General features: G+C 45.4%; 1 protein-coding gene across 1 annotated transcript; it reads left to right on the top strand.

Moving 5' to 3' along the window:
- Positions 1-6451, top strand: LOC109888998 (neurofilament heavy polypeptide-like). The gene is made up of 3 exons (XM_031821899.1): positions 1-1029; positions 1296-1420; positions 1777-6451. Exons 1-3 carry the CDS (start codon positions 1-3, stop codon positions 6449-6451), a joined length of 5829 nt encoding a protein of 1942 aa, XP_031677759.1.
- Positions 6452-16325: the final 9874 nt, after the last annotated feature.

Genomic DNA, 16325 nt, shown 5'->3' with positions numbered 1-16325 from the left:
ATGAGCCACAGAATGGACTATCATTTGGGTTCTCCGCATAGGGGAGCTCAAGCTGAGTATTGCTGCTATCAACTCGAACTGACCGGATCCCCCTCTGCATCCAGGGCCGTTGGCTTTGAGTCGACTACCGCATACACGAACAGAGGATATGTGACGACGCTGAAGAGCGAATTGGGATCCGTTCCGAGATCATCGGAGAGCCTTTTCGATTTATCAAACCCATTTACCGAGGTTTTGACAAAAATTAATGAGAAAGAACAGCTCCATGGGCTGAACGACCGTTTCGCCGGATTCATAGAGAAGGTGCGTCATTTGGAGCATCAAAATGAATTGTTTGAGAGGGAAATCGAGGAAATCAAACTAAAGGCACAGTCCCCTGCGTCTCTGGCCCAGGAGCACGAGCCAGAGCTTATGGACCTGAGGAACCTAGTTCATGACATCACCCTTCAGAAGCGTCAGATCGAGATAGAGCATCAGAACCTGGAGGAAGATTTCCTCACCTTGAGAGACAAGTATGAGCAGGAGGCACGTGACCGCTCGAACGCAGAGAACGGCATCCTTGTGCTGAAAAAGGACGCCAACGATACATACCTCGCCAAACTTCAGTTGGACAAGAAAGCGCAGTCTCTGGTGGACGAGATCCACTTCCTGAAGAAGAATCATGAGGATGAGGTATCAGAAATGGTGGCCCAGATCCAAGAGGCTCAAGTAACGGTCAAGGCACACGACTTTGGCAAACCTGACATCACAGAGGCTCTCCGGGACATCCGTGTGCAGTTAGAAGATCACGCCACCTCCGACATTCAGCAGGCCGAGGAGGGCTTCCATGTCCAGTTCACAAAGTTAACCAAAGCGGCAGAAAGTAACAGAGAGGCGTTGAAGGCAACCCAACAGGAGATCCAGGAGAATAGAAGGCACCTGCAGGGGAAAACATTTGAACTGGACTGTGGGAAAGGAATGAGAGAGGCCCTGGAAAAACAACTACAAGAGCTGGAGGAGCGTCACTATGCAGAATTGATTCATTACCAGGTAGACTGGGGTTTATTTTGTACCTCTAACAAATGTAAGTAAACATACACATTTTGATGACTCATATTTGTATTCAGGGCTATGTACTAGGTGTAGGCCACAAATATAGGCCCCATGTGAACTGTATCATTATTGGAATATAATTTCCTCATATTGGTCTATAGGGGTAGAACACTATTTCCCCACTTAAATTTCTCCTTGTTGTCATACCAGACAAAGTGGCTGGTTGACCCTATTATTGACTCTACTTGTGTTTTTCGGTGCAGGACACTATCAGGCAGCTGGAGAATGAGCTGACCAATGCTAAACTAGACATGTCTGGCTACCTGAGAGAGAACCAGGACCTGCTGAATGTCAAAATGGCTTTGGATGTGGAGATTCTCTCTTACAGGTAAGAGACATCAACTCTGTCTCTCCCATAGCGATGTCATAGCGATTGTGAGAGATTACTACAAAACACAGTCAATAGTGAATAATAAATAAAGACTTAATCAAATGAAACAGTAGACATTTTATTGAAATAGTTTGATTACATATTTAACATCAAATGAACATAGACCATTTCACAACACAGAATGACACTTTAATCAAGATATGGATATTCAGACATATCCACACACACTGTTCTCACGAGCTGACATGGATGTGTGCAGAATTGATCAGTCTGGCATTTACGAGGCTAACACATTGGGACATATCCGTATTATAGTCATGACTGTAATAACACGTCTCTCTGCCTCCCTATAGGAAACTCCTGGAGGGTGAGGAGTCCCATCTGTACACCATCTCTGACACCCACATCTCCATGCCCTGCATCTACCGCCAGTCCCCCGTCTACACCCTGCCTTGCTTGGCCCGGCAGGGAGGGCCCACACGCAGGTCTGAACCCCAGTACAAGTTTGTTGAGGAGATCATCTCTGAGACCACCAGAGACATGGAGATGTCCGAGATCGAGGAGACAGGCTCCGAGGAGACGGTCGGGGGAGAGGGAGACGAGTTGAGACAGAAGCAGGGAGAAGAGAGTGACAAAGCTGAGAGGAGGAGTGGGGAACAGGTGGATGAGCAGAAAGAGAAAGCTAAAGGTAAAGTGGATGTTGAAGTGGACGCCCCGGAGGAAGAGGGTGAACAGGAGGAAGAGTCTAAGAGACAGCAGATGGTAACATCAGCAGAGGTCGAGGTAAATGGAGATGGAGTTAGCCCTAGTGAGGGAGAAAATGGAGAGGAGGGAGATGATGAAAGAGAGGAGAAAAAGGGGGGTGAGCCAGATGCAATCAAAAAGACAGAGGACATTGACAGAGGTGAACATACACAAAGTGAAGTCAAATCAGCTGAGGCAACCAGTGAGGGAGAGAAGGAAAAACTGGACACAACAGAGAAGCTAGACAGCGAGATAAATGAGACATTAGAAAAAGATGACACCCCAAATCATGGCAAATCCCAACCAGGGATTCCCAAGAATGGTGACATCTCAACAGAACCCAAAACGTCAGAGTCAGAGGATAGCAAAACAGGAAGTTCAATAAAGGGTGAACCACAGGTCCCCACAGAGGACATCTCCAAAGAACCCAAAAAGGTGTCAGAGGAGAGAATAAAAGAAAGCCCTTTAAAAGAGAAAAAAGAGGTAGATCTGAAAGAGGAGAGTGCCCCAACAGAGCAACAACAAGACAGCCCAAAAGAAAGTCCCATCAAAGAGAGAAAAGGGGTAAATATGACAGAGCAGAGTGCCCCAACACTGGAGCAGAAACCTGATCAGAAGGAGCACAGAGAGTCAGACAAACCTCAAGAGGTAGAGAGTGCTGTGACAACACAAGAAGAGGATCTCCCTGAGCCCACAGAGAAGGACATGGAATCCCCTGATAACACTGCAGAGCTCAACAGCAGTTCAACCAAGGAGACAGTGGAGCAGGTGAAGTCACCTGATGATTCTGGTGTAAAAATTACGCAAGATGAGAGAACAGTAGGAGGTAAAATGCCAGACAGAATTCTCAGCACAACAAGTGAGTGTAAGGAAGAGCCTGTGCAAAAGACTCCTAAACAGGAGGTGGGTCCGACAGAGCAAAAAGTGAGCAGCAAGGATGATAGTGTAAAAAGTATTGTGCAGAATGAACATAATGGCAGTGAAAAGGTCACAAAATATGTCTCAATGGGTGAGGAAAAGGGGAAAGAATCTGAGACATCCCCTAAACCCGACGCCACTGTCACTCCTAAAGAAGAAACAACCCTGCAACCAGAGCCAACTGTCACCCCTAAAGAGGAGACATCCCCTAAACCGGAACCCACTGTCACCCCTAAAGACGAAACATCCCTAAAACCGGACCAAACTGTCACCCCTAAAGAGGAGTCATCCCCACAACAGGAGCCAACCGTAACCCCTAAAGAGGAGACATCCCCTAAATCGGACCCCACTGTCACCCCTAAAGGAGAAACATCCCCTAAACCGGACGCCACTGTCGCCCCTAAAGAAGAAACAGCCCCGCAACCAGAGCCAACTGTCACCCTTAAAGAGGAGATATCCCCTAAACCGTACCCCACTGTCACTCCTAAAGAAGAAACAACCCTGCAACCAGAGCCAACTGTCAACCCTAAAGAAGAAACAACCCTGCAACCAGAGCAAACTGTCACCCCTAAAGAAGAAACTTCCATTAAACCAGAACCAGCGGTCACCACTGAAGACGAAACAACCCTGCAACCAGAGCCAACTGTCACCCCTAAAGAAGAAACAACCCTGCAACCAGAGCAAACTGTCACCGCAAAAGAAGAAACTTCTCCAAAACCAGAACCAGCAGTCACCCCTAAAGAAGAAACGTCCCCAAAACCCAAACCAGCAGTCACCCCTAAAGAAGAAACGTCCCCAAAACCAGAACTAGCAGTCACCACTAAAAAAGAAACTTCCCCAAAACACGAACCAGCAGTCACCCCTAAAGAAGAAACATCCCCTAAACCAGAACCAGTAGTCATCCCAAAAGTAGAAACTTCCCCAAAACCAGAACTAGCAGTCACCCCTAAAGTAGAAACTTCCCCCAAACCAGACTCAACCATCACCCCTAAAGAAGAAACTTCCCCAAAACCAGAACTAGCAGTCACCCCTAAAGTAGAATCTTCCCCTAAACCGGACCCCATTGTCACCACTAAAGAGGAGACATCCCCAAAACGGGAGCCAATCGTCACCGCTAAAGAGGAGACCTCCCCTAAACCGTACCCCACTGTCACTCCTAAAGAAGAAACAACCCCGCATCCAGAGCCAACTGTCACCCCTAAAGAAGAAACAACCCTGCAACCAGAGCAAACTGTCACCGCAAAAGAAGAAACTTCTCCAAAACCAGAACTAGAAGTCACCACTAAAAAAGAAACTTCCCCAAAACCAGAACCAGCAGTCACCCCTAAAGAAGAAACGTCCCCAAAACCCAAACCAGCAGTCACCCCTAAAGAAGAAACGTCCCCAAAACCAGAACTAGCAGTCACCACTAAAAATGAAACTTCCCCAAAACACGAACCAGCAGTCACCCCTAAAGAAGAAACGTCCCCTAAACCAGAACCAGTAGTCATCCCAAAAGTAGAAACTTCCCCAAAACCAGAACTAGCAGTCACCCCTAAAGTAGAATCTTCCCCTAAACCGGACCCCATTGTCACCACTAAAGAGGAGACCTCCCCTAAACCGTACCCCACTGTCACTCCTAAAGAAGAAACAACCCCGCATCCAGAGCCAACTGTCACCGCTAAAGAGGAGACATCACGACAACAGGAGCCAATCGTCACCTCTAAAGAGGAGACATCCTCTAAACTGTACCCCACTGTCACACCTAAAGAGGAAACATCCCCAAAACCATTCCCAACTGTCGCCCCTAAAGAGGAGACATCCCCTAAACAAGAACTAGAAGTCACCACTAAATTAGAAACTTCCCCAAAACCAGATCTAGCAGTCACCCCTAAAGAACAAACTTCCCCAAAACCAGACTCAACCATCACCAAGAAAGAAGAAACTTCCCCAAAACCAGAACCAAGAATCACCCCTAAAGAAGAAACTTCCCCAAAACCAGAACTAGCAATCACCCCTAAAGAAGAATCTACGCCAAAACCAGAACCAGCAGTCCTCCCTAAAAATGAAACATTCCCATACCCGGACCCCACTGTCACTCCTAAAGAAGAAACAACCCCCCAACCAGAGCCAACTGTCACCCCTAAAGAGGAGACATCCCCTAAACCGTACCCCACTGTCAACCCTAAAGAAGAAACTTCCATTAAACCAGAACCAGCAGTCACCCATAAAGAAGAAACTTCCCCAAAACCAGATTCAACCATCACCCCTAAAGAAAAAACATCCCCAAAACCAGATCTAGCAGTCACCCCTAAAGTAGAAACTTCCCCAAAACCAGAACCAGCAGTCACTGCTAATGTAGAAATCTCCCAAAAACCAGACATCACTGTTACTCCGAAAGAAGAAACAACCCCGCAACCAGAGCCAACTGTCACTCCTAAAGAGGAGACATCCCCTAAACCGTACCCTACTGTCAACCCTAAAGAGGAGACATCCCAGCAACAGGAGGCAACAGTCACCCCTAAAGAAGAAACATCTCCTAAACTGTTCACCACGGTTGCCCCTAAAGAGGAGAAATCCCCTAAACCAGAATTAGCAGTCACCACTAAAGTAGAAACTTCCCCAAAACCAGAACTAGCAGTCACGAACAGAGAAGAAACTTCCCCAAAGCCAGAACCAGCAGTCACCGCTAAATTAGAAACTTCCCCAAAACCATATCTAGCAGTCACCCCTAAAGTAGAAGCTTCCCCAAAACGAGACCCAACCATCACCCCTAAAGAGGAAATATCCCCTAAACCAGACTCACCCCTCACCGTAGAATCAACGACCAACCCTAAACCAGACTCAACCCTCACCCCAGAAACAACGACCACCCCTAAACCAGACTCAACCCTCACCCCAGAAACAACGACCACCCCTAAACCATACTCAACCCTCACCCCAGAATCAACGACCACCCCTAAACCAGACTCAACCCTCACCCCAGAATCAACAACCACCCCTAAACCAGACTCAACCCTCACCCCAGAAACAACGACCACCCCTACAGAAGAGAGTGAAATGATAGGCAGTGGTGACAAAGCTAAGACAATCACACCACCAGAGAAACAGATGCCTGCAGTTGCAGAGAGCAAGGACTCACACAGGGAGGCGCAAGAAAGCAACACAACCCTGGAGAAACCAGAGGAAAGTATGGATAAAGAGCCTGAGAGGGTTACAGAACCCAAAGATGGAACCCCAAAGACAGAGAGCGTGAAGACCAAGGCCTCTGAGTTAAAACCTGAACATGTTGAGATATCTATTACAAAGACATCACCAGTAAAAGAACAGGATGTATCAGCCGTGGGTTTGAAAGATCAGACAGTTGATGAGAAGATAACAGAATAGGTGCAATTTGAAATAGACGAGAACTGATTTACAGGAGGTGATAGAGAGAGCAAAGATGACAAAACTGCGAACAGGACAAGCTGCTGAGTCAATCGCAGAGAAGCAAGCTAAACCTAAAACTTGTGACTTAACCTCTTTATATAATGGCTAGATTTAGAGGTCAGTAGAGGTTTTCTTTAAAACTGCATGGTTAATGCAAGCCTTTAAAGCAATATGAGAACTGTTCCGCCTTAAAATATTAACTGACACTTAATATGTAAAGTATCATGGTTCGTGACTGTCAATTATGACCAGGGCCACAACTTTCACTGGAGACGGGGACAGGACATGTCCCCCTCCCACATTCTGAAATGGTATTTTTGTCCCCTCCGTTTCATCATTGGAATATGTTACAAAACGAGGCAGTGGTGTGCTTTTGGACCATGTGGATGCCTCCGAGTGGTCGGGTAGGCTGTTTGGAGTGTTTATCCAACTGGATATTTTTTTTTTTTTACAATAATAATAACGCTCCCCCACTTCTAAAACCAAAGATGCGCCCCTGATTATGAGGCACAGTTAATGAACTCCTGCAAGAGAGATGTACTGTAATATTGAATGTAACAAATCAAAAGCAGTATTTTTCTGTATCTATTTACTTCTCACTAATGGATGATAATGTGCATAGGGATGATAATGAGAATGGTTGATAATGTGATATGATCATGCCTGAATATGCTGAGCAATAAATTATATTGAAGAGCACTTCTGTTTCCAGCTATTCTTACATACACTGTGCTGTATTTCACCTGATAAGATGGCATCACATATAGAATTTCTCAGAATTTCTTCCCTGTGCAGAAGCTAGGTGAAATCCAACAGCACTAGTCTGAATTCAAAATAAATCTCCCCTTCGCCCACATCCAATTTCCCCAAAGCATGGCAAAAACTTACCGTAAATTTAACAAAAATGTAAACGCAACATATTGAGTTACAGTTCATATAAGGAAATCAATCAATTGAAATAAATGTATTAGGCCCTAATCTATGGATTTCACATGACTGGGAATACAGATATGCATCTGTTGGTCACTACAGCGGCTCCAACGCTCGTCGGATGTGGCAGGGGTTGCAAACTATTACAGACTACGAAGGGAAGCACAGCCGAGAGCTGCCCAGTGACACGAGCCTACCAGACGAGCTAAATAACCTCTATGCTCGCTTAGAGGTAACACTGAAACATGCATGAGAGAATCAGTTGTTCTGGATGACTGTATGATCACGCTCTCCGCAGCCGATGTGATTAATATGTCAATATTCACAAGGCTGCAGGGCCAGACGGAATACCAGGACGTGTACTCCACGCATGCACTGACCAACTGGCAAGTGTCTTCACTAACATTTTCAACCTCTCCCTGTCTAAGTCTGTAATACCAACATGTTTCAAGCAGACCACCATAGCACCTGTCCCCAAGAACACTAAGGTAACCTGCCTAAATGATTACCGAACCGTAGCACTCACGTCTGTAGCCATGAAATGCTTTGAAAGTCTGGTCATGGCTCACATCAACACCATTATCCCAGAAACCCTCGACCCATTCCAATTTGTGTACCACACCTATAGATCCACAGATGATGGAATCTCTATTGCACTCCACACTGCCCTTTCACACCTGGACAAAAGGAACAACTACAGTGAGAATGCTATTCATTGACTACAACTCAGCATTCAACACCATATTGCCCTCAAAGCTGATCACTAAGCTAAGGACCCTGTGACTGAACACCTCCCTCCTCAACTGGATCCTGGACTTCCTGAAGGGTAAGGGTAACTTCAAGTTCCTTGGCTTCCACATCACTAACAAACTAACATGGTCCAAGCACACCAAGAAAGTCGTGAAGAGGGCACGACAAAACCTATTCCCCCTCAGGAGACTGAAAAGATTTGGCGTGGGTCCTCAGATCCTCAAAAGGTTTTAGAGCTGCACCATCGAGACCATCCTGACGTGTTGCACCTGGTATGGCAACTGTTTGGCCTCCGAACGCAAGGCACTACAGAGGGTAGTGCATATGGCCCAGTACATCACTGGGGCCAAGCTTCCTGCCAACCAGGACCTCTATACCAGGCGGTGTCAGAGGAAGGCCCGAAAAATTGTCAAAGACTCCAGCCACCCTAGTCAAATCAAATCAAATTTTGTTTGTCACGTACACATGGTTAGCAGATGTTAATGCGAGTGTAGCGAAATGCTTGTTCTTCTAGTTCCGACCATGCAGTAATATCTAACAAGTAATCTAACCTAACAATTTCACAACAACTACCTTATACACACAAGTATAAAGTAATGAATAAGAATATGTACAAAAAATATATGAATTAGTGATGGCCGAACATCATCGGCAAGATGCAGTAGAAAGATATAGAGTACAGTATATACATATGAGATGAGTAATGTAGGGTATGTAAACATGATATAAAGTGGCATTGTTTAAAGTGGCTAGTGATACATTTATTACATCAATTTGTCCATTATTAATGTGGCTAGAGTTGAGTCAGTATGTTGGCAGCAGCCACTCAATTTTAGTGATGGCTGTTTAACAGTCTGATGGCCTTGAGATAGAAGCTGTTTTTCAGTCTCTCGGTCCCCGCTTTGATGCAACTGTACTGACCTCGCCTTCTGGATGATAGTGGGGTGAACAGGCAGTGGCTCGGGTGGTTGTTGTCCTTGATGATCTTTTTGGCCTTCCTGTGACGTAGGGTGTGTAATATTTGTGTTGTGGAGAAATGACCAGGCAGGAGACGGGAGTACAGTTAGTTTTACTTTAGTCAGAACCCCCCGTACTCTACAGTTCCCGGCATGTGTATTTCCTATTAGGTGTAGTAACGTAACACTGCCGTAATGCATTACTGCTTAGTAACAGCACAGTAACTAATATAAACAGATGTAGATCCCAGATACTACACTTCTCCCCATAGTGTTTAACTCCCAGAGAACAAGGTAAATATGTTAGGTAACTACTAATGCAATATCTGAACAATGCATTCTTAAACATTTTTCAACTACTGGGTTGAAGCAGACTTTTCAGAGCCCAGCACAAATCCAGGGGATTATTCTGCCCTGAAGATGGAGTTTGTGTCCTAATAACTAACCCAGGTAATGTCCTTTTCCTTTCCTTTTATCTAGGACATGTTAAAGTGTTTGTTTGTTTTACTGTCTGTTACCTCCTTAACCAGCTCAACTCACAGGTCAAGCTTTTGAGGTGCCCTTCGCTGTCGAATAGGATATCTCCGCTCCTCCTGGGCTTCCTGTGGTGGGCCAGGTTCGGGTGGAAGGTCAGGCTCTGTCTCTCTCGTACGTCCACTGTCAGGAGAATAGTCCTGGGGGTCGTTATTGTTCTTGTTCTCTCGGCATGTCTCTGCTGGGGCATTGGACCGTAGCAGATGATCCACATAAACGTTGACCTGGCGATGACCAATTTGGACATGGTAAGTCAAATGTCCTCTGCGTTGCAAGATCACACCTGAGTTCCACAGGCGCTTGGGATGTCTGAAATCACGTACCATCACCCTCTCTTCCTCTTTGAATTCTCTGACAGTCTTTGAGTGTCTGTCATGAGCTTTCTTCTGCTGTAGCTGGTGCTTTGCCACAGTGCTTGACAAGTCTGGTTTCAACAATGTCAGGCGGGTACGTGGTTGGCGGGGAAGCCTTTGGTTTGTGGGCACAGACTGAACCTTGAGTCTAGTCCAGGCCTTCTTAAAGGTTTGCTCGGCTCTCTCCGCTCTCCGTTTGATGCCGGATGGTAAGGTGGTGACAGGATGTGCCTTACTCCGTTGTTCTTGAGAAACATTTCAAAATCGTTTGACGTGAAAGGAGGGCCATTGTCCGATACGAGCTCCTTGACTAGTCCAAAGGATGCAAACAGGTGTCTGAGAAGATTGATGGTCTTCTCAGCTGTGGTCAGTTGAGTAGGGAACACTTCCATCCACTTGGAATGGACATCGACGACAACAAGGAAATGTTGCTTGTCAATTTCAGCGTAATCCATATGGATGCGTTCCCAAGGTGTAGCAGCCCAGGACCATGGATGAAGAGGTGCAGCAGCAGGCTTGTTGCGAACAGCTTCACAAGGTGAGCAGTGGCCTACATGCTGTTGAATGTCCTGATCCATTCCAGGCCACCACAGATAACTGCGAGCGAGTGCTTTCATTCGAGTGATCCCTGGATGTCCCTCATGCAGGTCAGATAGCAGTCTCCTCTGGAATTTGTGAGGTACCACCACCCTAGATCCCCACAGAACACACCCTTGATCAGTGGACAACTGGTCATTCTTGTCGATAAATGGACGAAGGTTATCGTCATTCACGAAGGTTGGCCAACCGCCTAATGTTAAGTCCAAGACTTTGGAAAGCACTGGGTCTTTCCTTGTTTCCTCTGCTATGTCTGAAGCAGATATGGGCAGTTCATCAATGAGAGAGATCTGGAAGACTGCTCTATCATCTTCACTGTCGGAGTCACTATTGCACGGTAGTCTCGATAGTGCATCGGCATTTGCGTGATCACTGGATCGTCTGTACTCAATCTCGTAGTCGTAGGCTAACAATATCAGAGCCCAACGTTGCATTCGAAATGCAGCAAGGGTTGGTATAGCTGATTTTGGTCCAAGGATGGCCAACAAAGGCTTGTGATCTGTCAGCAGATGGAAATTCCTTCCGTAGAGGTATTTGTGAAACTTCTTCACTCCGAATATTACTTGGTGACAGAGTCCGTGATGCAAATGCAATAGGGTGTTCTTCGCCTGACGGTAGAACATGTGAGATGACGGCTCCTACTCCGTATGGAGATGCATCACACGCGAGTCTCAACTTCATCTCTATGTCGTAGTGGGCAAGCCACTTGCTCTTTAGCAGACGCTGTTTGCAATTCTTGAATGCTTCTTCGCATTGTGGGGACCAATTCCACTTTGTATCGGCCTGCAGCAGTTGGTGAAGCGGATGCAACAATGTGGACAAGTTTGCCACACACTTTCCGTAATAGTTCAGGAGCCCCAAAAATGACCTCAGCTCTGAGATATTTGTGGCTGCTGGTGCGTTTACTGCTGCAGGGTAGCCTAGTGGTTAGCACGTTGGACTAGTAACCGGAAGGTTGCAAGTTCAAACCCCTGAGCTGACAAGGTACAAATCTGTCGTTCTGCCCCTGAACAGGCAGTTAACCCACTGTTCCTAGGCTGTCATTGAAAATAAGAATGTGTTCTTAACTGACTTGCCTAGTTCAAATAAAAATTATTTATTATTCTTACATTTTTTATCTCTTACTTTTTGGGGGGTATTTTCTTAAAACGGCATTGTTGGCTAAGGGCTTGTAAGTAGTATTTCACTGTAAGGTCTACACTTGTTGTATTCGGCGCATGTGACAAATGAAATGTGATTTGATTTGATACCTTAACGAAAAAGTTACAGGTGTGGATCAGAAAACCAGTCAGTATCTGGTGTGACCACTATTTGCCTCATGCATTGCTACACATCTCCTTGATCTCGTAACAATATCTCTGTGCATTCAAATTGCCATTGATAAAATGCGTTTGTGTTCCTTCTCCATAGCTTATGCCTGCCCATACCATAACCCCACCACCACCATGGGGCACTCTGTTTACAATGTTGACATCAGCAAACCGCTCGCCCACAGGACGCCATAGACGTGGTCTGCGGTTGTGAGGCCAGTTGGACGTACTGCCAAATTCCAATGACATTGGAGGCGGCTTATGGGAGAGAAATTAATATTCAATTCTCTGGCAACAACTCTGGTGGACACTCCTGCAGTCAGCGTGCCAAATGCATGCTCTTTCAAAACTTTAGACATCTGGGGCATTGTGTTGTGTCACAATACTGCACATTTTATGCCCTTTTATTGGTGCACCTGTGTCATGATCATGCTGTTTAATCAGCTTCATGATATGCCACGCCTTTCAGGTGGATGGATTATCTTTGCAAATGAGAAATGCTCACTAACAGGGATGTAAACACATTTGTGCACAACATTTGAGGGAAATAAGCTTTTTGTGCCTATGGAACATTTCTGGGACCATTTATTTCAGCTCATGAAACATGAGACCAACACTTTACATATTGCATTTATATTTTTGTAGTTTTGTCAGACAACACAATACCACAGATGACTCAAGTATTGAGGGAGCTTGCAATTGCATGCTGACTACAGGAAGGACCACCAGAGATGTTGCCAGAAGTCGTTTTAGAGAACTTGGCAGTACGTCCAACCAGCCTCACAACTGCAGACCAAGTGTAACCACGCCAGCCCAGGACTTCCACCTCCAGCTTCTTTACCTGCGGGATCGTCTGAGACCAGCCACAAAAGGAGAGACTTTTAGACAGTGGAGGAAACTGAAGAGTATTTATTTCTGTAATAAAGTCCTTTTGTTTGGAAAAAACTCATTCTGATTGGCTGGGTCTGGCTTCCAAGTGGGTGTTCCTATACCCTCCCAGGCCCACTCATGGCTGTACCCCTTCCCAGTCCTGTGAAATCCATAGATTAGGTCATTTTTCTTTCAAGTACTGTGTCCCTATGATGAAACTGGGGTACTTTAGGGGTACTTTATAGTTCCTTATCGTCATGTCTTTTTATAGACTACAGTATCTGGATAAGATCCCAGAAATGTTCCATACACACTGAGACGACTGAGACGAGCTGAGCTGAGCAGTGTTGCACGCTCACTCCAAGGCATCACTGGGAAGGACTGAGACGAGCTGAGCTGAGCAGTGTTGAAAGCTCACTCCAAGGCATCACTGGGAAGGACTGAGACGAGCTGAGCTGAGCAGTGCTGAAAGTTCACTTCAAGGCATCACTGGGAAGGACTGAGACGAGCTGAGCTGAGCAGTGCTGAAAGCTCACTCCAAGGCATCACTGGGAAGACCTGAGACGAGCTGAGCTGAGCAGTGCTGAAAGCTCACTCCAAGGCATCACTGGGAAGGACTGAGACGAGCTGAACTGAGCAGTGCTTCACGCTCACTGCACGCTCACTCCAAGGCATCACTGGGAAGGACTGAGACGAGCTAAGTAGTGTGTCATAGAATTCTTATAATCAAAAGGAGAGACTATAAGATTTCTTCAAAGCAATAATGGAGATTGCTTTGAAGCAGTAATGGAGATTGTCGAAGACCCACCCGTAGGTGATTTGTTGAGAGCCCAACGACCAGATTTGAGCCACAGCATTTCATAGCAAAGTACATCCTCCTGACTGTTCATGACAAACAACAGATGTATGAAATGGGTCAAAAGGTTAGGATTTGTATGAAAGATACTAATAATTCACAGCAGACAGTATCTGCTGTAAAAAACGGTTCGTATTGTGTAGAAACCAGGGTCTGGCCCCCAAAACAAAGTTCCTCTCATCATTATCCATACCGGAGCCATCTCCACCCTGGTACCTCCTGGCACACAACCACCTACTCATTCTATGGAATGCGAGCTCTAAGAGAAGACAAGACCATCATAAATCAGTTGCTAGAGTTAAATCTCTGAATCTCCTCTCAGTTTACACAGAGTTCTAAGAACCTTATTTTGTTGCATAAAACAACCATTTGATGCACTAACAGTACATAATCTTGTAATTTCTCCACGGTATGTGCTGCCAACTCACTCCAAGGCATCACTGGGAAGAACTGAGACAAGCTGAGCTGAGCAGTGCTGCACGCTCACTCCAAGGCATCCCTTCCATTTCCTATACCAGTCAACACTCAGAGATCTCGGACAAGTTTCCTTCCCCCAAAAAGTGGCTCATTTAATTTATGTGAATTTGTTGGCAAGGAGCTTTTGTTTGCATCCCTGCATCCATAATTAGGGAATTGGAAGACAGAGGAAGACAGAGGAAGCTTGCTGTCCTTGGAGAGACATCCCATCCCACTCACATCCACCCAAAACTGTTTTGAAAAGTCCCCCCCCCTTCCCCTAGAAGTTAAACGAGCGTTGTTAACTAAAACCATACTGTATTGGTCTGGTTTCTTAACCCGGGCCAAACAGAAAATAGGATTATGTAAAGTACAGTATGCTGTAACGTTAGCTGTAATGTAATGGTGGCAATCTCTCTCATTCAGTTGGGACTGAGGCCTAAACAGTAATGACATCTACAGGAAATATGTATTATGTAATATAGATTCAGCTCAACTAAGGCCGATTTTAGATAGTTAATCATCTGAGAAACTTTGATCTTAGGGTGAACTTACCCTTTAACCTTAACGGGATTGGTGTCCCTAATACTGGGACAGTTGTTGCTCAATATGCGATAATGTTACTAGAATCATGTTGTAAACAACAGCCAACTTTCCAGGACATAGACATGTCTTATATGAGCAGAAACCTTAAATTATTGTTAATCTAACGGCAGTGTCCAATTTACAGTAGCTATTACAGCAGAAAAAGACCATGCCATTGTTTGAGGATAGTGCACAACAACAAAACACTTTTATCACGGCAACTGGTTTGATACATTCACCTCTGAAGGTAAATAATGTACTTACATTCAGTAATCTTGCTCTGAGTTGTCATCCTGAGGGTCCCAGAGATAAAATGGAATGTTGTTTTGCTTGAAAAAATCTATTTTTATGTTCAAATGTAGGAACTGGGTTCTACAGTTTGACCCAAATGCTCTCTCTGGCTCCACACACACCCCGCCCAGCCCTGTGTGAAGGTTAGTGTGTTCTCTGTATGACATTCCTGGGAGTGTGTAAACTTAAACAATTTTATTACCATAGCATTGTGGTATGTTCTCTATAGTTATATACTTGAAAATGTATACATTGACCAATTCGGGACATTGGTGCAAACTCCTGGCAGACTTGATACAACATATTGCATAGTGATGAAATTCTTCACTGGATCAGTCTGAAACTTTGCACACACTGCTCCCATCTTGTGGACAACATCTAAATTACACCTAGAATACTACATCACTGTCTGGCCTTTCTATTGCATTGAAAAGATGATTTAACAAAACAAATTGAAAATATGTTTTTTTGTTTGTATTATCTTTTACCAGATCTAATGTGTTATATTCTCCTACATTAATTTCACATTTCCACAAACTCCGAGGTGTTTCCTTTGAAATAGTCCAGTCAGCTGATCTTCTGAAAGAGCTGCAAAATCTGGACCCCCACAAATCAGCCGGGCCTGACAATCTGGACCCTTTCTTTCTAAAAAATTATCTGCAGAAATTGTTGCAACCCCTATTACTAGCCTGTTCAATCTCTCTTTTGTGTCATCTGAGATTCCCAAATATTGGAAAGCAGCTGCGGTCACCCCCCTCTTCAAAGGGTGGGACACTCTTGACCAAAACTGCTACAGACCTATATTTATCCTACCCTGCCTTTCTAAGGTCTTCGAAAGCCAAGTTAACAAACAGATCACCGACCATTTCAAATCCCACTGTACCTTCTCCGCTGTGCAATCTGGTTTCAGAGCTGGTCATGGGTGCACCTCAGCCACCTGGCCAAGGCTTTCAACTCTGTCAATCACCACATCCTCATCGGCAGACTCAACAGCCTTGGTTTCTCAAATGATTGCCTCGCCTGGTTCACCAACTACTTCTCCGACAGAGTTCACTGTGTCAAATCTGAGGGCCTGTTGTCCGGGCCTCTGGCAGTCTCTATGGGGGTGCCACAGGGTTCAATTCTTGGGCCGACTCTCTTCTCTGTATATATCAATGATGTCGCTCTTGCTGTTGGTGAGTCTCTGATCCACCTCTACGCAGACGACACCATTCTGTATACTTCTGGACCTTCTTTGGACACTGTGTTTAACAACCCTCCAGATGAGCTTCAATGCCATACAACTCTCCTTCCGTGGCCTCCAACTGCTCTTAAAAACAAGTCAAACTAAATGCATGCTCTTCA

Source organism: Oncorhynchus kisutch, linkage group LG4, assembly GCF_002021735.2.
Source record: "Oncorhynchus kisutch isolate 150728-3 linkage group LG4, Okis_V2, whole genome shotgun sequence".
Lineage (NCBI taxonomy): Eukaryota > Metazoa > Chordata > Actinopteri > Salmoniformes > Salmonidae > Oncorhynchus > Oncorhynchus kisutch.
Note: the sequence above shows the minus strand (reverse complement) of the source record. Positions and strands in the feature narration are given on the sequence as shown.

Bases quoted from the DNA above. Each gene is read 5' to 3' on its own strand.
- LOC109888998 (XM_031821899.1), top strand. From the start codon at position 1: ATGAGCCACAGAATGGACTATCATTTGGGTTCTCCGCATAGGGGAGCT. The intron at 1,030-1,295 runs GTAGACTGGGGT...TTTTCGGTGCAG, and splicing joins CAGAATTGATTCATTACCAG to GACACTATCAGGCAGCTGGA. The intron at 1,421-1,776 runs GTAAGAGACATC...GCCTCCCTATAG, and splicing joins GTGGAGATTCTCTCTTACAG to GAAACTCCTGGAGGGTGAGG.